We start from the raw sequence: 27,511 nt of genomic DNA on the forward strand, positions 1-27,511 counted from the left end.
GACCTAGCTCACCCCCCATCGGCTTGGAGCTATCATCCTCCGATAAGTGGGTTTAGAACACCATTCGCTATGGCCTCACTCGAGTTTCTCTCCAGCCCCCCAAGCTCCTTCCGGATCTGCTGGAGGCCAAAATACTGGGGCATTGGGCCGAAAGACATCTTCTTTCTCTGACTGCAGAACATATAGCAGGGGTGGACAATACCAGAGCCGACTGGCTCAGCCGGACCGAGGTGGACAATTCAGAGTGGAAACTGCAGCCAGCAATCTTCGAAGAGGTGGCAAAGTGCCTGTTCGCCACTCCCCTCAACGCCCAGCTCCCGAGGTTTTACTCTAGATACCAGACACGGGGCGTAGGGGGTAGATGCTCTCCGCTGCCCATGGCCTCGGGGGCTCCTCTATACCTATCCACCCTTGCCCCTCATCCCCAGGGTCATACATAAAATCCTACGGGAGCGGGTAAAGATGGTTCTGTTTGCCCCACACTGGCCCCAGAGACCTTGGTTTGCAGATCTCCAATCCCTCTCGGTGAACAGGCATTGGAGGATTCCCTGGATAGGATCTCCCTCAGTCAGGGGTCTCTGGAACACCCGGACCCTCAGTGGCTCTATTTGACCGCTTGGCACTTGAGCGGAGCATCCTGAGGGAAGACCATTTCTCCCCCAGGGTTATTGAGACGATCCAGGCAGCTCACAGACCTTCCACAGAGCGCGTTTACGGCGCTACATGGCGGGCCTTTTCAACATGATGCATCTCCAAGGGCCATGATCCGGTTTGAGCAACTGTTGCACAAGTTCTGGACTTCCTTCAGGTGGGTCTGGACAGAGGCTTGGCTCCCAACACGATTAGGAGACAGATCTCAGCCATCTCATTGGTACTGCTGTGCGGTAGATCACCACCCCATGATCAGGTTCCACAAGGGGGTCACCAACCTTAAACCGCCCATGGTACAGAGGTACCTTTCTGGGACTTACACAAGATATTGGACGCTCTGACAGAATCCCCGTTCGAACCTTTACAAACTGTTTCTCTTAAGTTTTTGACACTTAAGGTGGCCTTTTTGGTGGCCATCACCTCCGCCAAGAGGATATACAAACTGCAGACTCTGTCTACCAGGGAAATCTCTGTGTGTTCCACCAGGACAGGGTGGTGCTAAGGTTGGACCCCTCCTTTATACCCAAGGTGTGCTCTTGCTTCCATCCCTCGCAGGAGGTGATATTGCCCAATTTCTGTCCGGACCCTTCTCACCCGTTAGAGAGGAAGTGGCACACCTTGAACGTGAGGAGGGCTCTGCAGATTTACTTCAGAAGAACCAGGCCGCACAGGAGATCGGAAGCCCTATTTGTCTCCTTCCAGCCGGGGAACAAGGTGACATCCACCACTATAGGCAGGTGGTTACGAACCTGTATTGCTGATGCCTATCAAGCACGGGGTCTACAAACACCGAGCTCTGTCACAGCACACTCTACACGTAGCGCCGCCACATCGACGGCCTGGGCCACACAGACCTCATTGACTGAGATCTGTAGGGCAGCCACGTGGTCTTCCCCTTCACCATTCGTGAGGATCTACAAGTTGTACTCCTTTGCTTCTGCAGAAGCCTCATTCGGACGTAGGGTGTATTCGGACATATGTGTGTGTGTGTGTGTGTGTGTGTGTGTATGTACACACACACACACACACGTATATATATATATGCATAAATATATAAATGTGTATATATACACATACATGGGACGTGTAGGCTTTGGTACGTCCCATCCTGGATAATCCTCCCCCTCACTATGGAGAAAGGGTGTTGGTACTTACCTGATACGCCTGATACGCCTCTTCTCATAGTGGGGGAGGAGTAGCCAGCCCCTCCCTGATATGGTTATGTAGCAAGTCATTATGCTGGTTGTTGAACTGTTCTGTTGAAGGAATAATAATAAAGATTTGAAACTAAAAATAAAGTCTAGAATGGATGACGCAGCGAGTCGGATAGAGTTCTTCGCCGATAAGTGGGTAGTACCTGGTGGCCAGGGTGTGGCCCAAAAAGCTTATCTGACTCAGTCCAATCAAGAGAGGATAAGGTCAACCCATCCTGGATACTCCTCTCCCACTATGAGAAGCGGTGTATCAGGTAAGTACCAACGCCCTTTTCGTTCATTTTTGCCCTCCCCAGCCCCAGAAACACTCTGGAAGCCTCTCAAGGCTATGCATGGCCATTTTTGCAAAAGAGGTGGTGTTTCAGGGGACAAAAAATGCTGCATTGTGTATAAAACGCACCCAGATTTTCACCCTTTTTTTTGAGGGAAAAAGGTGTGTCTTATACTCCGAAAAATACGGTAGATTGAAAATGTTAAGTTCACACACTATTTTCATTGTGGTATGAATCTGATTCTAAAAAGGTGCTTTGGAGCACATGGAAGTATGAATGTAGCAAACTTGTGAGTCTTTAAAACAGTTGAATGACAGAAAAATATGTATTTGCTTTAAAGACAATTCTTATGTTTGCATATTCATTTACTCTGAATATTGGATTTTGGAACCAAATCCAATGATTGTTTATTCATTCTGTTTTGTTTTGCTTTGTTGTTCTTTGGCAGTATGTACCGTAATATGAATTTCTTGCATTTGAAAACAAATGCTCTTCACACTTCATAGATATGACAACTTTGAGGAGTGAAATGAGAATAGTGTTAGCATACTTTTTATTCAGCAAATTTTAAACTGTTTAGTTTCTTTTTACAATTATAATTTTAAAGGCATGTTTGGTGATTTATGATGACAAAGTGATAAAGCTCATATTTTTTGATTTTAAGAAATTGACTGTAGGCATATGAAAAGGATTTGTACATTTTGTACAACACTGAAAATATCTATAAAAATTAAAAATGATGCAGAAGCCTTTTTTAAACCCATGAACTTTCCAAACTTCCTGTTCCTTTTTCTTTTTTAGCAGTGAGTCATTCTGGATGAAGTTAATGTACTCATGCTGTGACTTGCTGAGGCATTTTTTTCAGCCTTTCATATTTTGATTCTCTTAAACAGAATACAAGAGCAATTTTCATTCTGTTGTAATGTAGGAACTGCATGTAAACTGTCAAGTAGTTTAGACTGGTTTGGAATGTTGAAAAGAAAAACTTGTTCTTAATTATGCTAAATCTTCAGGGGCAAGAAATCCATTATATTACTTCAGACTTCGCCTAGAATACAAAAAAATGCAGACACTAGTAGATGCACATTTGCAGTTATATTTGTGCACTATATAACTCTACTGAGACATCTTAAAGATGTTAATGTGATGATTCATTGAAAACCAATCTGACTCAGATGGTAAGCTTTTGTTAGTCCGAATTTTAATTGCGTGGTCGGGGATGCTGCATTAGTCATAAGTATGAAAAACGGACTTAAGTCACTTGGGACTTAATTTCAAACTTTCACTAAATGAATGTTTGTAAGTCAAGGACTACCTGTAAAGTACCTAGGTAAACCTGGGGCATTTTTATATCTATTTTCCTAAATGAGAAGGTAGTGGAGTGAATGTGTGTGTGTGTATCAACTTAAGAGAAAGTAATGGTAACTGACTGTATGTATAGTATTTATTCAATTTTCTGAATTTTCTATTTAGCGAAGGAGACTATTGACTTCCAGAGAGTGGGACAATTGGGCACAGCCACATGGCTGCTTTCACTTCACCCTGCCCCCCCCCCCCCGCCACAGCCAACCCACCACAGGTGTTAATCCTCAGTTGGCTCTCTGCCCACGCTCCTCCAGTACTGGTCTCCTGGCTGTCCTCCCCCACCCCCTCATCCCAGGTGATTTGCTGAGGGACACTTGTTCCTGGTCAGTTTGCAGTTTGCAACGTGCCAACCTGCACATTGAGACGAGGGGGATGGGAGAGATTTTCCTAGCCTTGCTGGAAAACTTCTCAATCAGTCTGCCATTGCAACTTATTTTTTCCAGATAATAAGCATATATACCCAAGGGGGTTAAAGAATGAAGCTGAGCTTCCTATGCCTCAGATTTAGAGAGCCAGCCAAGGCTGAATGCCTGCAAAGGACCGGCTGCAATGTGGGGGTGCGGAGTGCGGGGCAAAGTGGGTGTGGCCATGTGACTGCAACCTATTGTCTACACCCTGACTTGCATCATAATGTTTACATAAAACTTTATCTTGTGATTTTAGCTTGGCTTTAATTGACTTTGGCCTTCTTTTTTGGCCGTTTTTTGCCCTCCTGAGGCTTCCCTGAAGAGTGAAAAACCATCCAACATGCAAACCGGAAGTTTGGGAACGGATTTCTGGTTTGCATGTTGGATCATTTTTCATACTCAGGGGGTTTCAGGGAAGCCACCTGAAGTCTCTGGAGGGCGAAAAACGGCCATATGGGCAACCCGGAAAGCACCGTTCCTGAACTTCCGGGTTGCCCGTATGGCCGTTTTTCCTCCTCCAGAGCCTTCAGAGAAGCCTCCTGAAACCTCCGGAGGGCCTCTGGGGGGCGGGGGAGGCTGTTTTTGCCCTCCCCAGGCTGCTAGAAAGCTTCTGGTGCCTGGGGAGGGTGAAAAATGGATCCATCATGGGCCAAAAGCGGGCAGAGGAGAGGGGGGGGTCATGCGCATAGCATGATGGGCGTGGGCATGCCTGCACACTACCCCCCTGCGCTCCCCCCCACTTTTTGCACGCAATCTGAAAAAGGTTAGCCATCACTGTTGTACATATTCTAGTGTATAAATAATCAGCATCACAATTGGTAGGACTTAATTTGCTTTTCTTATTCACTGCTATGTGTTTTGATTATATTATACACAAAGGCGAATTTTTTAACTTGCACAAGAATTGCATTAGTAAAGAAGAGCTCATTGACTTATACAGTATGGTAAACTTTCTTCTGAAGAAACTCTGAGACATTGTAATATTTTTAATAGTTACTGGAAATGTATATCCATTATTTCAGTTAGGTGCATTGTTGTATTTTAATCTTACTTCAAGGAGAAAAGGATTACCTGACTGGTTCTTGATTGGATGCTGGATGTATGCATGATGCTTCCTGCATTACTTCAACTACTACTCGGAACCTATTAAGCTTTTTATAGCCCCGACTTTCATCAATTTTTGTATGTGTTTTTAATAAACCTGGCTTTTACCAGCCGTTACAGCTTTTGAAGGCAAAGGACACCTAAGTCAATTTGCATGTTTGAGTAGTGATGGGAAACCTTTCATTGATAAGTCGCTCAAATCCGGAAGGATTGGGTCCCCTTCAGTGGCCCAGTCGAGACGCCAGTGGCGAGTCTTGAGAAACCTTTTTGGGAGGAGTTTGACTTGGTTGCCATCGAGGATTTGGACAGATTGCGTGGACGACTGCGACCTACCACATGTTTGCTGGACCCGTGTCCCTCCTGGCTTGTACTGGCTTCCTGGGAGGTTACACGCGACTGGCTCCTGGGCCTAGTGAACGCTTCGTTGGGTGAGGGGTCTCTCCCGGCCGCCTTGAAAGAGGCCGTGGTGAGACCCTTGCTCAAGAAGCCTTCCCTGGACCCTACGGAGCTGGCCAATTATCGTCCTGTCTCCAACCTTCCCTTTTTGGCGAAGGTTGTAGAGAGTGTGGTGGCTTCTCAGTTCCCACGACATCTGGAGGAGAATGATTATCTAGACCCGCGCCAGTCCGGCTTTCGCCCTGGGTACAGCACTGAGACGGCCTTGGTCGCGTTGGTAGACGATCTCTGGAGGGCCAGAGATAGGGGTTGCTCCTCTATCCTGGTCCTATTAGACCTCTCGGCGGCTTTTGATACCATCGACCATGGTATCCTGTTGCACCGACTGGAGGGGTTGGGGGTCCGGGGCACCGTTTTGCGGTGGTTCGGCTCCTACCTCTCCGGCCGGACGCAACGTGTGTTGGCAGGGGGGCAGAGGTCGACCCTAAGCCCCCTTACTTGTGGGGTGCCACAGGGGTCGGTCCTCTCGCCGCTCCTGTTCAACACATACATGAAGCCGCTGGGTGAGATCATCCGTGGTTTCGGGGTGGGATATCATCTGTACGCTGATGATACTCAGCTGTACATTTCCACCCCGAACCACCCCAACGAGGCCATCGAAGTGATGTCCCGGTGTGTGGAAGCCGTACGGGTCTGGATGGATGACAACCGACTCAGGCTCAACCCTTCCAAGACGGAGTGGCTGTGGGTTCCGGCCCCCCGGTTCAACCAGATAATTCCATCTCTGGCCATTGGGGGCATTCAACTTGCCCCCGTGGAGCGGGCGCGCAATTTGGGCGTCCTCCTGGATGCCAGGCTGTCCATGGATGAACATGTGACAGCCGTGGCCAGGGGGGCGTTCCACCAGGTTCGCCTGGTGCGCCAATTGCGCCCCCTATTGGACCGGGACGCCTTACGCACAGTCACCCATGCGCTGGTGACGTCTTGCCTGGACTACTGTAACGCTCTCTACATGGGGCTCCCCTTGAAATGCACTCGGAGACTGCAGTTGGTCCAGAATGCGGCCGCGCGGGTGATTATGGGGAGTACCAAGTACTCCCATGTGACACCTCTCCTGCGCGAGCTGCACTGGCTCCCTGTGGTCTATCGAGTGCGTTTCAAGGTTTTGATTACGATCTTTAAAGCGCTCCATGGCTCAGGACCTAGTTACCTGCGGGATCGTATTCTGCCCCATACATCCCTACGACCCATCCGCTCGCACAGAGAGGGACTTCTCCAGGTGCCGTCTACCAGACAGTGCCATGGGGCGGCGCCTAGGAGCAGAGCCTTCTCTGTGGCGGGCCCAGCCCTGTGGAATGACCTCCCCCCGGATATTAGGACTACTACTGACCTCCGCTCCTTCCGTGTCAAGCTCAAGACCCACCTTTTCCAAATAGCTGGCCTGGCTCGACCATAACTTAGTAACGCTCCTGATGGGTTTTTAATTTGGTAATTTTATTAGGGGATTTTAAATTGTGTTTTTTAACTGTCTTTCACTTAAGTCCATCCTCCTCCATGCACATATGTATATGTCTCTGTTTTTGTATATATGTTTGTCTTATGTGTATTTTTATCTGCTTGATTGTACGCCGCCCCGAGTCCTTCGGGAGAGGGGTGCGGCTAATCAAATAAAATTATTATTATTATTATTATTATTATAACCTATGTTTTAGCTCATTATGCATTATCAGGTTGTATTATGTTACCAACCTGATAACATAATTGAAATTAACTTTTTTTTTTACAGGAATCCTAGGCATAACAATGAGAGAAGATAAAGGTCCAAGAGTGGTTGATTACTTTGTAGTGGCAGGTCTCACCGATACGTCAGCACTTCTAGATCAAGAGGGAAATCGCTCTGAAACCAAGTCTTTTGGTCCAAAGGCTCCAATCACTGAACTTGCTGTGATCATCAAGTCAGCAGGCGAAACTGTTCCTGAGGGGTATACATGTGTAGAAGCAACTCCTACAGGACTTCAGGCCAATTTGAACTATGGAAGTCTTAAAAGTCCGGAGCTTTTTCTTTGCTACAAGAGAAGCAGGGACAAACCACCTCTTACTGACATTGGGTGAGTTGACGTTGAAATATTTGTGGGCATCAATATTGTGATGAAGGGAGAAAGGGTCTGTTAAAATGGTTACAAGCAGTCTCTTAGTTTGTAAGAAACTAAGTTAGTTACTTAGTTTATATTGTAAATCTATTTATGATCTATGTGCTGTATAATTTATTTCGAGTCCTTATATTGAAGCAAATTCGAATGTTGATATTATAAATGACTTCTGATATACCTAATATTCATTTGGTCGTTCATCTCTCAATAATACACAAAGTCCATAAAATACTCTCATGTGGACATTCCGGTGACTTTAGTTTTGAATTTTAGGTAGCCTACAATCTGTAATAATTTGGCAAGAAAGAAGCAATTATCAAGAGATGATAGTTGATTTCCAACCCATCCCCACCCCCGAACTTTAATATGATGCTGTGAACAGTAGTTGGCATATCAACCTATATAAAGTGTTTAATTGTAGGAAAAATACATGCATAGAAGATATGGACAAGGATATGCCCTATATACACATGATAATAAATATGTCACATAACAGTAATGTATTTAGCTTAATATAGGTGGGAAATGGTGACATAGTGATCTATTTATAAGTTGTGGGTGGCTTCTACCATCAGTATAGCATTACATAGAGTTTTGAGCCACAGTATTTTGAAACATGAATGCTAGAACAATACAACAATTGCAAAACTGTAACAAAAGGTTTTTATGAAACCACTGGTTCTAGTCTAGCTGATAATATCAGATATGATTTTGTATGGAATTGATGGCTTCATCCATGCTTGTCATTGCAAATCATTTTTTTAAAAATATGAATTTACAGGTACTTGTTTATCTGAATATATTAACAGGAATATAAACATTCATGGACATTTACTATATGTACACCAGTGGCTGTGTTATGTGCCCAACTGTTGTCAGTGCCACCACATGATAAATAGAACAATACTGTTGCTAAACATGTGCTGTTTTGTGATAAATGTTACTAAAAACATTTTGAGACTTTTTTTTATAGTATTGTTCACTTTAAAAGAAATAATGTAGGAAATCCTCATGTTGTGTTAATTGGTTTACACTTAATGGGCTACTACTCTTTTATGTTGATAAGCATAGTATTGCAAAGTAGATGAAGATGATGTTGCACATACTAAAGCATTAAAAGATAGGAAAGAGGTGGGAAAATTGATAAAACTTTGTAATAGTCTTCCCCAACTTTGTAGCCTCCAGATGATTTGAGATGACAGTTCCCATATACCTAAGCCAACATGGTCTGAGAATTTGGGAATTGCAGTCCCAAACCTTGTATCTAGCTTACTATTGGATTTCTAATCTGCCCTCCATTTACAAGCTCTCTTTTTCTCATAAAAGCAACCATTTGAGATAAGTTGGGCTATGAAGGATAGGTATTCCTCAACTTAGAATCACGATTGGAACTGGAATCTTGATTGTTAAACAAAGCTGTCTTTAAGGGTGTGTGACCGTTTCACTCAACAACCGCAATCTTAGCGCTCTGTACAGGCTTCCATAGACCTGAAATCCTTTGGCACAGAGCTCTTTCAGCCAATCCCCAGAGATGAGAGGGAGTTACCTCAGCATGCAGCAGCAGCTATTTGCAATCTTCCCTGCTAGCTTCCCCACTGATTTCCTGGGGAAGCTGGCAGAGAAGATTGCAAATGGTGACCACATGTTCATGGAGAGCTTGGCATTTGGTCATAAGTGTGAACAGGTTGCCAAGCATCCAGAATCTGAAACATTTTGTGATGGTCAGAAGTGCTTTACAGACTGTACCCTTTCTGAGGTCATCGTTAATTCAAGCCATCATTAAACGACCCGTTTAAGTCAAAAACTACCTATTATGACTTGTCTAGAGTTTTACAGTAAGCTTTCCTAAATGGAGGTAGTTTTGAACCTGGCTCATCCCTGGTTTAATCCAACTCCTTTGCTTTAAATAAAAGGATCATATGCCTTTCATCTTCAATTTTAAGATATTTTAACCAGGAAGTTTTGTGAAGTTCATCTTATCTGCTGGTCTAATATGCACATGGGATTATTCCAGTGTTCCTTGTCTTGGGGCCGGCTATTTTGTGTGAAAGAAGAATAACTGAGCAGTTTATTGAATGATCATATTCCTATGTGTGTTATTTCCTCTTATCTGCAGAGTTTTATATGAAGGGAAGGAGGTTGTGAAGCAAGATTGTGAGGTGATCCAGGCTACTCCCTATGGCCGCTGTGCAAATGTCAATAATAGCTCAGCCACTTCCCAGCGAATCTTTATCACCTTTCGGAGGGCTCTTCCAGTGCGAGCTCAAAACTCCTTGGCTGTTACCGACATATGTGTTATTGTAACTAGTAAAGGAGAAACCCCACCTCACACTTTCTGCAAAGTTGATAAGAATTTAAATTGCGGCATGGTGAGAATAACACATTATTTGAAAAGTTGCTATTCAAAATGTGGAATGGATTAGTGCTGCTAAAAAAATAAAATGTAAAAAGTGAATTTAAGTCAGAACTCAGTTTGTTTCACTTTAGTTTCCACAGCTTTGCATTCTTTTTTTTTGTTCCTAAACTATTGTTGCCAAAATCTGTGAGATAGGCAACTATTACTTTTTTGGTGGGAGGAAAAGTATGTATTGAACTTTGGAAGACTGCTGCTTTATGAAAGAAAAAAGATGGTCTGTATGCTTGTAACATATACGAATTGGATTACTGAGTGAAAATTTGTTTGTGTGTGTGTGTGTGTGTGTGTGTGTCTGTCTGTATTCACAATTCATACACATACATATATTCTTACTGCATTTATATTCTGCTTTTGAGATATTTATATGAGCACAACAGTCTTGTTAGGAATGTAGGGCTGAAAAACAGTGACTAACCCAAGTCATCTAGTGAACTGCATGTTCAAATGGAGACTTGAACCTTAGTTTCTTCATTATCTTAACTTTAACCCTCCTCTACACTACCTATCTGCCCACATCTATTCATTGTGGGCCATAATTTAGTCAAGACTTTCCAAATCCACATTAGAGTTCTACATGAATCAGGCCAACTGAATGTTGCATTTGATCTCCAAGCTTGCTTTAAATCAGCGTACACATATTTAAAATGGGAATGTAAAAAATTAGAGCTAAATAGGTTAGCAATGAAACCAGAGAAAACACTGCACTGTCTTTCCTATATTAGTATATATGCCTTTGTAGCATTCTGTGAAAAGCATTTACTACCATATAGGAGGGAATTATTAGCAAATACCAAGTTTACTTGCCTTGTGTCTTGGAGTCTATAAATATACAACTTCTAATAATAGCAAAATCAAAATTCTGTGATTTATTTGGGTTGTGTTTATTGTTGCAAATATTATATGATTATGTATTGAGAGCCATACGTTTAAACGATTATTGCCTTTAGCATTAGAAGGTTTAAAAATAAAATAACTCCTGCGTTATTGAAAATATTTCTTATTTGTTCATTACAGTGGGGCTCCAGTGTATACCTCTGTTATAAGAAGTCAGTTCCAGCTTCTAACGCAATTGCATATAAAGCTGGTAAAGTATTTATTTTTATAACTTGCAATATATTAGAAGAGATTAATATTAAGAGGGTATTTTATTGTACGTTAAACTTGCCTGTTAAATGGTGAAGTGAATTTGCTTGATCAAAGAACATTCATTATCTATATTACTCATCTAAGGTGATCCTTAGATGAGGAGCCTTAACAATAGTTTTTGAATATATTATGTTGTCATGAAAAAATTCAAAACAGTTTATATTCTCTTTGCTGTATCCTTCCATGTATATCTTTATCAATCATGAATTGCATGATGAAGAGCCTTATCATTCTAACACTTTTCTGTATATAATATTTGAAATGAAACATGTATAAAAGAAACTAGTTGGAAATTAAATCTCCTTATGTTGAACATTTCTTGTTGTATAGCAGGAATGTCAAACTCACGGCATCATGGTGGCATCACATGATGTATCAGGACTTTTCCCCCCTTCACTAAACCGGGTGTGGCCAGAGCATGACGCATCTGGCATGTGGGCCGGGAGTTTGACAGCTCTGCTGTCATTGCTGTGAAATGAAGGAGAATAGTCAATAATTCAAGAAATAATAGGGAAACTGCTTTTTTTTTTTGGTTAAAAATGGCATTTTCATCCCAACTGTAGGTCAGAATTATGCCCCAAATCTGAAGTGAATAGATTGATAGGTTTGTATATATTTAAGGATAATGACATATGTTGAAGAATTGTTGCCTTACGTTTACTCAACATGTTGACAGGATTATACAAACTGTGCACTAAAACATGAATGAGAGCTTTCTTACCTTGATAACTGTGGAACAAGTTATCACTAGGTTGGAACCCTTTTAATAATAGAAGGCTTAAACAATTTGATAGGGATATATACTCAAATTGTTTTAAACATTAAATCTGCCAGTAGCCATATCTTTGCACGTGGAGGATGTGTTCTTTGGGGAGATGCCTCACTGGGCTTCAATCCCAAATCATTTGATACTCAGAGAAGTTTTTTGGATGAATTGCTGAAAGCTGAGGGGGAGGTGTTTTTAAATTTAATTTTATACCATATGGTATTTAGCTTGTGTACTCTTTAGCATTTTTTAAAGTCAGCATTCAGAAGAGGAGGAGCAACATTCTGTTATGTGTGTACAATACACTTATTTATTTATTTTTATGCTTCAAAGGTTTAATATTCAGATATCCAGAAGATGACTATGAGTCATTCCCCTTGTCTGAATCAGTACCTCTCTTCTGTCTTCCAATGGGGGCTACCATTGAATGCTGGGATCCTCAAACAAAATACCCGCTGCCTGTATTCTCAACATTTGTTTTGACTGGCTCAACTGCAGAAAAAGTATGTTTTGAGAAATGTAATATTTGCTTTCATTTATTATTAAATTTCTAAATAAAAATATTACTTTATCCCATATGTATTTTTAAACTGGAAACGCACACACACAGGCTCTATGCCCTCTATCTTGATACACCTTAAAGCATTTTGGAAGACAAGCCTAAAAACACAACAAATGAACGTAAGGGTTAGCTCCTTTGTGTTTGCAGCTAGTCCTCATTTAGCGGCCAACAACTGGAACTAGCAGCTCTGTTATACGCGAAGAAGTTGCTGTGTGGGATATCCTATGGCCACAGTTGTATTTTCCTGTTCTCCACTTAGCCACACCCTGGAATGCTCACATGAACACTGGGATAATTAGCAAGAAGGGAATTAATGTTTGCATTTACACTCATTGGAGAGGAAGGGGTTACATGAGAGTAAGCAGGCACACAATGCGGTGATGCTAGCAGCCCTGAGCACACCACACAAACAGCCCAGTGTATTCCTATTTAGTCTCTTGTAGTCCCTTCTTCTCCAATCTCTCCATCCTAAAAGGAAGGGTCTGGAAGAAAGAGGTCAGTCAGAAGACAATACAAGTGTAATGGAGATCATGTGACTGAGGGATACTGTGAAATTTGTGAAGTGGGCATCGATCATAAAGTCAATTTTTCAGCACTGTCATAACTTCAAAGAGTTGCTGAACAAAACATTCAGTAAGCAAAAGCTACTTATTTGTGGCTTATACCTTTATTTTACCAATAAAATTTTGGATAGAAAAATATTTAATTTATGAAGTAGTTAAATAATCCTTAGTGGATGTCTGTAATATTGTCACTTTTAAACATTTGAAAGCCTTCACTAAAATCTTGAAATCTTATCTCAACCTCATGGTGCAGGAGTTAGAGGAGATAATCGGAACATTTCTTCTCTTTGTATCTTACCATAACTGTTGAAGCACAGCTGCTTCTAAAGATGGTAACAAAGATTCTAACACAGATATTCAAGTGCATGAATCAAGATTAAATATTCTGCTTAACTGTGCCATTTAATTATTAATTAAATTATAGCCCAAATGAGTTACAGCCTACTAGATGCTTGGATGCTAATGAACTTCCCATCTCTCACGAAGCTAGATATTATCACAAAGCATAACCCACTAATGATATAAAAAAATGTCATGGTTATCTTTATATTGTTAGTGTGACGTTTTTGAAAATATCTGGTTGTGTGGAGGACTCAGAGTGGGAAAATATTCTTTTTCTTTCATTTTTTTAGTTGATCAAGTTCAATATGTGTTGTTAGTTTATCCAATTTCTATAGCTGTTAATGCCATTCCTACTTCTTCCTGTTTTTATTCTAGGTATATGGTGCAGCTATCCAGTTTTATGAACCTTATGCACAAGACTTATTAAATGAAAAGCAACACATGCAGCTTGGCCTTCTGACAGCTGTAGGGAGAAATAAAGTTACCTCCAAACCTATCAATTACAACAAATGTATCTGCCTTCTGTCACACTGGCCTTTCTTTGATGCCTTCCGAAAATTTCTAATGTTTATCTATAAGCTGTCTGTGTCTGGTCCGCATCCTCTTCCAATTGAGAAGTAAGTGACAGATTCCTCAAAATATCTTCCCATTTCAATGGTTGTTTTATGTAAGTCTCACTGGATGCTGTTCTTGATGACATAATATTTTAAATCTTAAATGCTTGAGGTAATAGATGCTTTAAAAATTTTTTACAGGCACATATCTCACTTTATGCACAACATACCTTTTCCTTCACCACAACGACCAAGAATCCTTGTGCAGGTAAGTTAAAAATTTGATACAGTTTAATAATACTAATCGATAACCCTTAGACTCGTATACCTTACACAGTGCTTTCTAAGGGGTTTACAGAGTCAGCATATTGCCCCCAACAATCTGGGTCCCCATTTTACCAATCTCGGAAGGATGGAAGGCTGAGTCAACCTCGAGTCTTGAGCAGTTGGCAGAATTAACCTGCAATATTACATTCTTACCACTGTGCCACCATGGCTCTTACTACCATCATATTTCCTGAGTATTGTTCCTATAAGTTTTCATGCTGTTCACTAAGCAAATGGGCACCATGTTCCTTTTACGTGCTCCACTTTGTCATACATTTGAGGGATCATGAAGAATTTTATACTACTTTCCTTATATAGTGAGCAACAAATCCAGCTTTCTTTGTTTTCTATGTACCCGATCAAACAATTCCTAAAAATATCTCACTATTTAGTTCTCTGTGGAACATCCATATCGTAATGACTAGCGTTGGAATTAGAAATATGAACTGACAAGTTGTATTGTTTCAATTTCTCAGATAAGTATCCATGTTTGAAACAGTGCAGCTCAAAAGTGGTGCATAAAGTTAATTCTGTATTTATAAAATGCCAGCAGCTTATGTATTTATTAAATTCATATGTTGCCTATCTCAGTGGTGAACTACTTTGGACAGCTTACAAAATCATAAAATCATATAACAATTAGCATATTAAAAACATTAAAAAATTAAAGCATTGAAAATTAACAAAAAGAAAACTTAAGTAAGAAAGGAACCAATACGTAAACAGGGTGGAGGTAGGATCTTCTTCATCTACAACCATTGTTAGAATGGGATAACCTCATTTTGTACCCAAGCCGCATGGAGCAGGCCGAACCTATTGGAGTTTCTCGTTCTTATTCTTCCCGACCCCTTGCTGACACTTCATGGTAGAGAAGCAGTTATGTTAAACCGCCTTATAGAAATACTGTGAAAGTTTTTACAATTATATATGTGAAGTGCCAGAGGACTAGAAATGCAAATTTCACAGCTGGTAGCCCGTGCCTATCTAGTCATGTCTGTTTCCTATGCAAATAGTTGTAGATAAAGTATAGTTCAGGGGCTAATGTTATTAATTAATAAATTAATACCTGATTAGTTAATTTGCTTATGTGGATTTTCTCAAACTGCCAAATAACTAACATTTGTTTTTTTTTACAGCTTTCGGCCCATGATGTATTAATATTATCTCAACCAGTCTGTACACCTTTACCACTCAGGTAATAATGGTCAGTGGAGTATTTTAAAGACGCAACTGAATTAAAATATTAAGAGCCAGTTTACATAACAATAAACATAATTTGTTTAGCAGCAAATGAGCAAGATGCTAATGCATGCTATATAGATTTTACCTGCATATGTTTACAAATTGTTTTTTGCAATGGATATATATATATATATATATATATATATATATATATATATATATATATATATATATATATATATATATATATATATATATATATATATGTTTTCGTATATATATATATATGTTTTCGTAGATTTTCACGGGTGTAGGTATGTTGGTTTTGTTGTATTCGGGTCTTTTCCCGTGTAAGGTTGAGATTGTCTTTGCAACGTTTCGGCAGGATCTCACCTGCCATCTTCAAGCGTGGGCTTAAAGAACCTTTTAAGCCCACGCTTGAAGATGGCAGGTGAGATCCTGCCGAAACGTTGCAAAGACAATCTCAACCTTACACTGGAAAAGACCCGAATACAACAAAACCAGCATATATACACACACACACACACACACACCTCCCCCTGTGATGACCTGGGGCATGGCACAGAGATAACACAGGCCCCTTTATTGCTCCAAATGTCCCAAAACGCTCCCACGTTTCTGGAAAGTCCCAGAGCAAAATGATGACACACACACACCTCAAGCAGTGTCTGACTGCAAATAGTCCAGCCCAATGCTGTGAGCACCATGGCTGCAAAGCAAGAAATCCAGAAAAAATGCAAGGAATCTAGGAAAGTTCAAACATCAGCACGCAACACTCATTGTGTGTTGTTCAGTGTTTGTTCCTGACAAATGCCCCTCCCCATAGTGTCTCTTTAAGGCTCAGTCCCAAGGGTACCAAGGGTGCTTTCCTGAGTAGTTGGGTCAATCTATGCTGTTCTCGCCTTCTCTCCACTCTCCGTACTCGAGAATCAGGAGGGGGGAGGAGTTCTATCTCTCATGTTCACTGCTTAGCCTCTCCTGGTCATCCTGATCCCCTTCCTCCTTGCCTACAAGCCGTCCCAATCCTGAAAGGCCCTGTCCTGACTGGGCCTGCTCCTTCCCATTTTCCTCCCAAGCCAATAAAGCCGCTCCCTCAATTTCCACCTGCTTCAATTCCAGCTCTTCTTCCTCTGCCGATTCAGGCTCCAATGGGCGCATGACATTCCCGGTCACTGAACACACTGGAATTTCACGTTCATTTCTAACAAGAAATAAAATAAAGTCCATAAAGTTTTTAGATTATCAAAATGGATCTAAAGCAGCAGTCTTCTTTTCTCTAAACGTGAAATGTACATGTAAATGTACAAATATCTCAAACAAGTTTCTGTGATAATAATAAAATACGATGTTATGAGATAGGTTCTCCTATTTCACTATCCGGTATATGATAGTCGCTGGGTGGCAATTATTATTATTGTTAATGTCATAATGAGCAATGAATGTTACAGTCCTCAGTGTCCTGATCTCATTGCAGTGGGGCAAACTACAGCACTCTGCTTATGAATCTTGGACCAGAAAACTGTGCTACTTTACTCCTCTTTGTCTTGTTGGAAGGCAAGATTCTACTACATTCTCTCCGTCCAGCTGTGCTGACTGGAGTTGCCGAAGCTGTGGCTGCTGTAAGTGCTCATAAGTTTGAATATTTTGATTACCAAATTTTTATCTGATTGGTTCTTGGTTCTTTGTTGTCTTGTTTCACAAACATTGAACACTTAATTTTTTTCTTTTCTTTTCTTTTGTTTCACGTGACCTTCTGAAAAAAAGTTTTTTATATTTCTGAATTAAATATTTAAATTGTGGAATTTTGTTTATGTGAATAAGAAAGTTGGTCACTTGGTCATTTAAATTATTTTATTTAAATGGGAAATTAATTTGCAAGGATTTTCTATTAGGATAGTGTAAGTGATTTATAGTTTTTTTCTGCAAAAGGGTTAATTAATGCCCAAATAACTATTGCATAAGAACAATAGGTTCTCTCTCTTTTTTTTTTCCACATCTAAATTTTCAGAATGGGACTTTTTGATTATTAAAGTCTTTTAAAAAGTAAAAAAACCAAAACCCTGCCATAATACACAGTATTTTGGTACTCTTCAAATTCTCTGGAACAAATCCATATCCACAATGCAACTTTCCCTCTTTATTCATTCCCTGTGTTTCTCAGCAGATAACTTCCCCATCAGGTAGACAAGATCAGGAAATCAACTACACAGGAACTCTGAAAGACTTTTTATTGTTATTGGCCATAACAATAAAATCTTACAAGTCTGTTTATGCTATACTCCTTTCTCCTTATATTCCTGCTTCCAAATGTTATTTCATTCTTATCTTTAAAATGCTTCAGCCTCTTTTGCTTAGGCAACAGATCCTACATATCTCCATCAAAGTTTTCCTGATTCTCTACAGAAGTCGTCTAGTTCTCAGAAGGTTATTATCAAACCCTTTAGGGAAGAGAAACTTGCTTATTTTGTTGTTGCTATTATTTTATCATTGGAAAGATTGATAGGATCCTGGGCTTCCATTTTATTTAGTTTGAAATGCAGTTAGGAAGTAAGCATAGATGCTTTTTCAATGCATACACAAGCCACATTTTCAAGAAGATAGAGTCAGAAATAAACTTCTTTTGCTTTTATTGGATCACTCTTTTAATCTGACAAATTATCTTTGCCCTCCTAATTCTCCCAAGAAACTTGTTTTCTTAAATTGCATGTTACAGAGAAAGATGTTAGCAATTTCTTGAAGTTCATCTCCTGTATCTTATGTATAATATAGTTGTCCTCATATTTATTTTTTAATTTTATATGTAGCATCCAGAGTTACTTGTTAAGATGGGCAGCTATAGAAATAAAAATAAATCAAAACTACTGTTTCATAATCCAAATGAGATTATATATAAATTCAGACTGAATAAAATAAATACATCAAACGATTTGTGGTTAGGAAACATGCTGTGCCACTGTTATAGGATTAAAAATACACAGTCTTTTGGTAGAACTTTCAACTTTTAAGTTTACTGTTGTTACAGCACATGATAAATTTAAGTGGACTTAGAATAAAATACTTACAAAATAATTACAAATACTTTTTTTGCCAGCATTATGAATTATGTAACTTAGTCATTGTATATTGCTTTCATTTGCACAAGTGACTGTTGACTGTAATGGCTTACAAAATAGTATTTAGATAAATGAAAAATGCATGATAGTTTTTGCAATAAAATTCTTATTAAAGCCTATTATTTGAGTTTAAAATTACAGTATGTAATATACCCAGTAGGTTTGAGAGCAGCCATGTCTAAGCAGCTAAATGACTTGTGTATACAGTACATGATAAACAAGGATTAAATAATAATTTCAGATTCTATTCATGCGGTGGTCAATTGATTTATTGTGTAATGTTGGAGCTCCTGCGAAATTCACATTATCTAACATGGTTTGGTGTTACCTAGATTTCATTGTCTTTTTAATTGATGAGTTTCATTTCATTTTTTCTTCAGATGATCTTTCCGTTTCAGTGGCAGTGTCCCTACATCCCCCTCTGTCCTTTGTCTCTGGCAACAGTGCTCAGTGCTCCTGTCCCATTTATAGTTGGAGTTGATTCACGGTATTTTGATCTGTATGAGCCACCACAAGATGTGGTTTGCATTGATTTAGACACAAACATGGTGTACATGTAAGTGTGTTTTTTGAGTTTCTTTTTGTTCATATCCTTTGTCTTCATATATATGTCTTTTGAAATATTTGATATTTAATTCGAATGTGTTTATTTTGCTCATTTTATCCAGTCTGTAAAATTTAAAACAGACCAAATTGGATTTATGCAAGTACAGGTAGTCCTCAGTTAATGACAGCGAGTGGTACTGAAATTTTCATTGCTAAACTATGTTGTTGTAAGGTGTGGCGACTTCATTGCTTAGCAACAACAGTACTGGCTATCTTTGCTTTCCTTAAGTAAGGATCACAGGGTCACTAAGTCCCAGGTAGCTTGCCAGCAGGCTGTCAGGCAGCTGAGTGACTGCTGCCAGGTGGGGATTATGTGGGTGACAACAAACACAACTGGGCTAGGCAGGACTGATGTTGGTAGAGGAGGATGTAGGGTTGTCTGTGAAGTATGGTGCAAGTATGGCTTGCGGGGGGGGGGGGTGACTGCTGCCAGGCTAGGAAGGTGCATGAGTGGCCTGTGAGGCATGGCAGGATTGAGGGGGGCAACTGCCAAGTGAGAGAAAATGGAAGCAATTTATTGGAATCCAAGAAGACTCCACACCTCTGATTCAGGTGACCCTGAGGTCACAGATAAAATCCCAAGTAATCACAACGGCTCTCAGAGAGTGTTAAGAGCAGTTGACTGCAAAGGAAACACAATATACTTTCCATTCCCCCCCCCCCAATCTTGGGTGGTGGCTGAATGAGTGGTAATTAAATGAGGACTACCTGTATTTTCTGTGCCCTGAGTCGTCTAGTTCTTTGTGTGTGTGTGTGGGGGGGGGGAGTTGTGTGCTTCTCTCTTATTCACTTCCCCATCAGTTGTAACTTTTTGTTTCATTTCTAGTTCAGTGCGCTGCTTCTCAGCTAGCTTGGGAGATTTTTCTCCCAACTGACATTGTAGAGGTGAAAGTGTGTGTCTGTGTGTCTGTTCTTTTCTGTGTGTGCTCATGGGTACTTATATTTTTCAGTAGAAAAACTGATAGACATCAGAAAATGCTGAAAATTCATAGGCATAAGAAAAGATTAATCTTTGCCATTATGAGTGTTATCCCATGAAAAGCACTATGCTGCCATTTGAAAGAAGAAAAATTGATAAAATGTATTGCTTAAGAAGGAAGGATTTTTAGTGGCATTTTTCTCGTAATTCTAAATGGTTCAGTAAATGTTACTCCGCTGAGATGTAAATCAGAGATGGAGAATTTGTCAAGTAATGGTGGACTACCCTCCCATCATATCTAACATCTGACTGATGAAACATTTTCTGGAAAGTCATAAATTTCCTAACTTCAATATAAAAATTCCAATGGAATTAATTTTGAGAGAAAAGTGGTAAAATGTAGTCTGAGAAAGGATGTCTCAAAGGTGCTTTTTTTCTTCTTGAGAAAGAAGGAAACATTTCACTTCTCATTCAAGAAGTTGCCATCAAAACTGATGAAAGTCCAGTTGCCTTTTGAAGAAAAAAAAAGCACCTTTGAAACAACTATGACCTGGATGCCTGAGAATCTCCACAGACATTCTGAGAAACGATGTGTGAACGAAAGTCAACTCACAGAAATGACATTTTTCAACTGTCTTCTGCCTCTTTGCAGTCCATTGCATCCTAAATATTGTTCTTGAAAGAAAGGGACTTTCAAAATAATGTGGAGATGACTTCGTAATGAAAGGAGAGGAAAACAGCAGTGTATTTCACATCTTTAAATCATCTTTTAATGTTCCTTTATATATTTTATATTTTTAAACGAGCTTTTATAGAGCAGCATAGTAGCCTAGTGCTGAAGACTCTCATCTCCCATTCAGGAGGTTAAGAGTTCAATCCCAGGTTGCGGCTTCTCTCCTAGAGTACAAAGGAAAAAAAATCTGCCGTGAATGCCGCGTAGGTGTCAGGAAGGGCAGCTGGCCAGTAAACATCAGCTCCATCCAGTCGCCCCAAGTCTACCCCAAATTAAGGGATTAGAGGGTCATAAAAAGGGGAGGTTTTTTAAAAAGCATTTATTCCTGGAAACATGCTAGTATTACACAAATGTTTATTTAATGGCATGATGTTTAATATTTTATTTAGAGGAATTGTTATCTTTAAAAAAACAACTTTGTATTGATTGAAGGGGTATTTGTTTCTGGAATACTTTTGCTCTACATTAGGGATAGCAGGGAAAGGAGTATTTGTGAGCCAAAATATTTGTTCTGGTCCATCTCAAAGCAAGCACAAAGAGATTTTGCAATTGAGTGAATCTTCATAAAGAAGTGGTTGTGCAAAGATTGGAAGTTTTTATACCCAAACAACTGCATCCTGTAATAGCATCTGTCTGCATCAGGGGAATGTGGATGGAGGGTATGTGTGAGCCTGAAATTGTTCCCTCTTGTTGCAGGAATATTTCCTGCAAAATGTGAACAACCCTAGCGTTATAGCTAATCTCTTTTTAAAAGGGGAATATTCTTTCCCTACTTGCTTGTTTCTCTAGTTTCACATTTCAGTTTGAAGTAATCAAATGACATCAGTATCATGTGATATACTTTGTAGTATTTTTGGCAACTCGGCCAGGAGGAAATCAAAGGTCTCGTCTTATGTTAGAATTTGATTAGAGCAGGTTTCTAAAAACCAATAAAATTCAAAAGAGATTGCACTTTAGGAAAACAATAATGTTTGCTAGTGAACAACAGCAAGGATTTGCCAGTTTTAGCTTCTGGGCTTAGTTCATGTTGTTTATACACCTACTACAGAATCAATATGTCTTGGCCCTATTCGTTGTGGCTAATTTCCTTTCTTTGTGTTGAGTTTTCATACAATAACAGGAGAAAGGGTGGAGGAAAAATTAGGAAAATATCATTGTGAATCTAGAGCAGGAAATTTTGAATTGTTGCAATCATTTGGCAAACCTGTTACTTGTACATGCTTACAAGTTAAATAGTAATCAAATCAGTAATATTTTTATTTGCAAATCTTCAAATATTAAGATTTAATAACAGGATTGAGAAAATTACACCATGACCGTTCAGATCTCACTACATGTCATGCTTGATGAGACTGGTAAGAATGTAGTTCTATCTGAGCTTTGCAAATTTTAGACAAAAAAACCTATAATCATTTTGTCCTGTGCTATGTCTTTATGGTGGCTCCAAGTCAGTTGCAAAATATGGATAAAGCAATCCTCCAATTGGATTTTACAAAGGGATTGTGGATTTATTTACATTATAAATATGCACAAATGGAAAATGTGTTTCATTTTGAACTTGAAACAACTAGACTGTGGCATAGAAACTCAGTTAAATTAATTAACTTGAATATGGGTCATAATTCAGCTGAACCAAAGCATTTTCTTGTTGGAATATCTCAGTTGTTTTGGGTTTTGGCTGAAAGAAACATATTATAAAATACACAAGAACTATGGAACTGATTTATAGAGTTAACAGATTCCACAAAATGACACTAAAATTTCATGAAATGGTGTTCTTAGTTGAAATTGTGTTTGATAATTGTTCTAAATTTGTTTGATGTTTAGCAAGCAAGACAATTTGCCAGCTCTTGCAATAAATTACAATTAGCATTGCTTACAAATGCAGTGATTTAACAAAATCCCTTGAATAAAATATACTTTACACAATAATACATTGCAAGATGGAATCAGCAAATTGTATAGTGGAATTGAAAGATAATAGGTTATTTAAAGAAGCTAAAATTACAGAGTTGATAGTAATAGCTATCTTGAGCCTTATTCTTCCTTGTGAAATAACAGGCTATTTTTTCCATCTCAGAAAATTGTGAAAAGGAGAACTAAAGTTCTGTCAATTCAGAAATATGGTTTATATTACAGAACTGATTAGGTAGTTTGATTCTTACATTCTGGTTTCATAAAAAGGAGCATATAAAACACAATTTATTTGTTTACCTTGTCTGGAGTTTGATAAAGAAAATTAAAATTATAATATTGTATGAAATAATATATTTTTCAAAGTATATTTATACAAGAGATACTCTATGGATAATTAACCAAATCCAGGACAAAAGTCTGAATTGATATACTGAGATTTGAGTTACGGTACATAACTATGTTTTTAGGAGGAGAACGTTTGTTTGAATCCATTTCTACTCTTTATCAATTAGTAAAGCAATATTAGTTTATTCCTAAATTCTTTTATCATTTCTGTAGTAAAGTGACTGATACTGACTTGCCTAAGCAGCTTAATTCATTGGTAAGGATGAGTTTTGAACTGGCAATGTTTGCTTCTTGGTGTGTTTTAAGCTGCTGTACTGTTAGACTTTCATGCCCTGAATTTTTGAAAATGCTCTGAAAAAAAGAAATGTCAGAACCAAATATATTTGAATAATGTTATACTACTTCAAGTTTATGTACAAGCCTAAACTGTATGCTTGAATTCTAGAAGTCTTGTGGTCTTAACCCTAGTCTCCCCTTAGTATGGTTTTGTACAAAATCTTGATAGCTCAGGTTTAAACTAATTATACTATTGTCTTGAGCAAGGCCATTTCTCATATTTAGAGCTGTTTAATTTAATGACCAAATGAGTTGTAAATTGACTTTCAATGAGTGTTGAATTTTCTCCCACTCTCAAATCACATAATTTTGAGAATTATATTGAGCTACTTAAATCTCAACAGTAGCCATGAAGATTGCAGGTTGATTACTCCTGATTTCTGTGAGAAATTGTGTAGAATGGTTCAATCTGACTTTTCCTCCCCTTTCTCTTGTTTTCTTTCTCGTGTGCTGAAGAACTGAAGCAAAGCTGAATGAGGCTTCTATATCTGAATGAAACTTTATACTTTACTGACCTAAGCAATTGCAATACAGGATCATAAATAAAAGTCCTGATGTAAACATTATTTTCACATTTTGTGTCATTCTCTGCAATTTTCTTTCAGCATGCAACTTTTTTTTTGCATACAGTGCAAAATTAACTTGCATAATATACTGATTCATCTTTTTCAACCTGAATATTTCAGTTTTAAAATGTTTTGTCAAGATTCAGTGCCTGTACATGAAAAATTAATATTTGAGCCAGTTTTTCTACACAGACAGGATTTACATTCAACATTGACTATAACTCTAAACATTTTGATAAAAGATATTTGATAAATATCAAACTTCGATAAATAATATTGTGTGTTACCAGATATAATTTCAAGCTTGGAAATATGAGGCCAAAAATTCATTGCAAATCAGTGCTGCAACCATATTTTAAGATAAACTTTTATTTAGATGTTGTACATTGAAATAGCGTATCTAAATAAAAAAATACTCAAAGAAAAGTTGGGGTAGTTTTGGAATGAAATCTAAATTTAGCTGAGAGGACTCGTAATACTTTTCAGAGAAACCCCAAAGTTGATTCAAGTCACTTGGCATTAAAACAATGAAACGAGTTTTGGAATTTTAGTGGGAGAATGTAAATGCCCGTTCTCATTCTTGTTTCAGAATCAGGAAGTAAGAAAAGCTGGGTGTTCCATTTTTTATATATTGCTCATTTTGACATATATATATCTTTGTTTCTGCTGTATAGATCAGATGATAAGAAGAGTATGAACTGGAAGCTGCTCCCTAAAAAGCCTTGCAAAAGCCTTCTTGGCACATTAAGGAAATTGCACCCACAACTTGCCTTAGGTAAAACAAATGAGAGGCTAAAAAGAACTAATCTTTGGAAAAGAAGAAAATTCAGCTGAATTGTTTGCTTTCACCACATTTTGACAGAGATATGCAATTTAAAATGTTTTCATCCATCGGTTCTCTTTTTTGGGTGGAGGGGAGGATTATTCCAAGATATTTAAAACAATTCAAATACTAGAAAAACCCAATTTCTCTAGTTTTCCATAGAAACTATAGGAAGCATATGAATTTTATTCCAGTTAACTAAGTAACCTGCCAATTTAATAAACTGATGGTTGCAGCAACCTATGATCATATTTTGCAACTTTCCCGCAACCTTTCCCACAAGCAAAGTCAATGGGGAAGCCAGGTAGTATGAAATAACAATTTTGGCTCAGTTCCATCCAGTTTTATATCTTTGTAAAGTCATTTTTTAATACATCTGATAAAGATTTCAAATTTTATTTTCTTTATTTTTGTTTTTCTCTATTTTTTTTTCCTGTGCTAATGTAAAATACAAATTTAACAAATATAAAAACCTTAATTTTGGAAGCACAGTGGCAAGACTTAATATGAATAACCATGCTATTGTACTAAACACCATTATTTCTATAGATCATAGATAGTATATAATAAGTTGTATACCACAGACTTTATGAAGTTGAAATACCTTGTACAGTAGTAGAAATTATCTGATTTCCAAGCATACATTTGAGAGTACAGAAATAATCATAGCAATAGCACTTAGACTTATATACCACCCCATAGCGCTTTACAGCATTCTCTGGATGGTTTACAATATCAGCATATTGCCCCCAACAATCTGGGTCCTGGTTTTACCAACCTCGGAAGGATGGAGTCATGAGTCAACCTTTAGCCAGTGAGTATTGAACTTTAGGGTGTGTGCAGACGTAGCCAGCCATGCTGCATTCTAACCGCTGCCCCATCTGAGCTCCTGCAAGTTCATTCTTTTTCAAACATTTATTCTGTATTGTCTCTTTGGCGGTGGGTGTTCGTTTGACTACATTCATTTAATTTAAGTATTTAAGTCTCCTTAATTCTGTGTGCCTTATTCCACTCTCTAATCCAGTTCACAGAAAGACTCAAGAAGGCTCTGCCGTCGAGATGAAACCGATCGAGGCAGATTTCTCCTGGCAGAAAAAGATGACGCAATTCGAAATGGAGATTCAGGAAGCCTTCTTGCGTTTTATGGCCTACATTTTAAAAGGGTATCGAATTTTTCTTAAGCCAATCACTCAAGCACCTTCAAATAAAACTACTGCTGTGAATTCTCTGTTTGACCTTCAAGGTAAGATTTGGGAAATCAATGGAAATAAATGCTAGCTTTCAAATAAAATACTAGTCAAACTTCAAATTTAACAAATACTAGTCTTCTCAACTTGCCAGTTTCTTCTTTGTATCCAATAGAATAAAGACTAGAATAAAATAGAGTGTGAGCTTTGCTGGCATTCAGGGAAGGCAGCACAACAGAGAACGTACATCTCCTCAGTGCCATTAGATGATTTTGTTTGGTAGAGTGAATCCAAAATATGTCCACAGTCCAATTTTGTGTGATGGGTAGGCACAACTGGAGAATTTGGGTGTGTGTGTGTGACCTGTGAACATTGGCAAATAATTCCCTCTCTGTCATCTCTTCTCTCTTGTTAAATTGAGCATAAAATGTTAGAGCTATAGGATTGTCTTTGTTTGTCTAAAATGCTAAATTACATATTATAGAAGATGGGTTTAGATCTGCTCCTTAAAGAGTCACATGACGTGATTCTGTCAGCTGGAGTTCAGAAGAAGAATGCACAATCTCTCAATTCTGTAAAGAGCTTTAAGAGCTCCAAATTTTCCAAGTGGATCAAATTCCAAAACTATCAATAACAAGACACAGATACTAAAGAGATGTTGTGTTTGAAAACTATGAAGCCAAATTAAAAAAGAAAACCTACTGTCATCTGGCTATCATGTTTATGTTGTTTAAGATACCGACTGTGGGTGTTGTATCATAAGAGCAGGATATATGCTGAAAGCGATTTGTGTAAGGTCTTGTTGATAAATAGGTGTGTACCAAGAATGTCCATATTGTGGAAACACTGCTCAGTGTTATAGGAGATGAATAAACAGAAAAATGATGTAATTGTAATGTATAGCTATTTTCTTTTCTTCCTTTATATACTAGGATTTTTAAAAAGTAGAGACCGTGCCTACACAAAATTCTATACAGCTTTAACAAAGACCCAGATTTTTAGCCGCTTCATTGAAGAATGCAGTTTTGTGAGTGACAAAGATACAGGATTAGCATTTTTTGATGACTGTGTAGAAAAGGTAAAGATATTTATTGGGTAAATATATCATTTTGCTTTAAATTTGGTGCATGACCATTTGGGGGGAACAATATTTTAACTCTTTAAGCGCCGTGCGATCGAGGTTTTATGTTAACTGCCTGTTGTGTTTTATCTTGGCAATGTTCTCATGTTATCCACATTAGATTTGTTCAGGCAAGATTCTATTAGGCAAGAAAATTTAAAAGTTTACAGTATACATAATAGCAAAACATTGTGCTCATTTACAAAAATTAAGCATTTATTTCTAATATTTATTTTAGCTTTTTCCTGAGAAAGGATCAGAAAAAGGAGATAAGGTATTTATTTACTTCTCATGGGACGAGAATTTGCCTATAATTAAGCATGTATGGTAATAAGATGGAAATGGAAGATGTGATTGATCAAGCAGTTGTCTGGGAATCTTAATATATCTTTTTTTTCTAGATCTGCT

At 38.6% G+C, this 27,511-nt stretch overlaps 1 protein-coding gene across 4 annotated transcripts in view; it reads left to right on the top strand.

Moving 5' to 3' along the window:
• DENND4C (DENN domain containing 4C) overlaps window positions 1-27,511 on the top strand; it is a 75,127-nt gene that overhangs the window by 17,749 nt on the left and 29,867 nt on the right. For 3 of the 4 annotated variants that reach the window (XM_081944500.1, XM_081944498.1, XM_081944497.1), the window contains exons 2-14: window positions 7,196-7,517; window positions 9,676-9,928; window positions 10,990-11,059; window positions 12,221-12,390; window positions 13,730-13,971; window positions 14,110-14,176; window positions 15,372-15,430; window positions 16,913-17,057; window positions 18,932-19,107; window positions 24,648-24,748; window positions 25,821-26,039; window positions 26,916-27,061; window positions 27,342-27,377. In XM_081944500.1, the coding sequence (XP_081800626.1) occupies window positions 7,213-7,517; window positions 9,676-9,928; window positions 10,990-11,059; window positions 12,221-12,390; window positions 13,730-13,971; window positions 14,110-14,176; window positions 15,372-15,430; window positions 16,913-17,057; window positions 18,932-19,107; window positions 24,648-24,748; window positions 25,821-26,039; window positions 26,916-27,061; window positions 27,342-27,377 (1,989 nt within the window). In that variant the 5' untranslated portion in view covers window positions 7,196-7,212. The remainder of the gene's footprint in view (window positions 1-7,195; window positions 7,518-9,675; window positions 9,929-10,989; window positions 11,060-12,220; window positions 12,391-13,729; window positions 13,972-14,109; window positions 14,177-15,371; window positions 15,431-16,912; window positions 17,058-18,931; window positions 19,108-24,647; window positions 24,749-25,820; window positions 26,040-26,915; window positions 27,062-27,341; window positions 27,378-27,511) is intronic. The other variant, XM_081944499.1, reaches the window with a different exon arrangement.

The sequence above is a fragment of the Natrix helvetica genome, assembly GCF_964273705.1.
Source record: "Natrix helvetica genome assembly, chromosome: 2".
NCBI lineage: Eukaryota > Metazoa > Chordata > Lepidosauria > Squamata > Natricidae > Natrix > Natrix helvetica.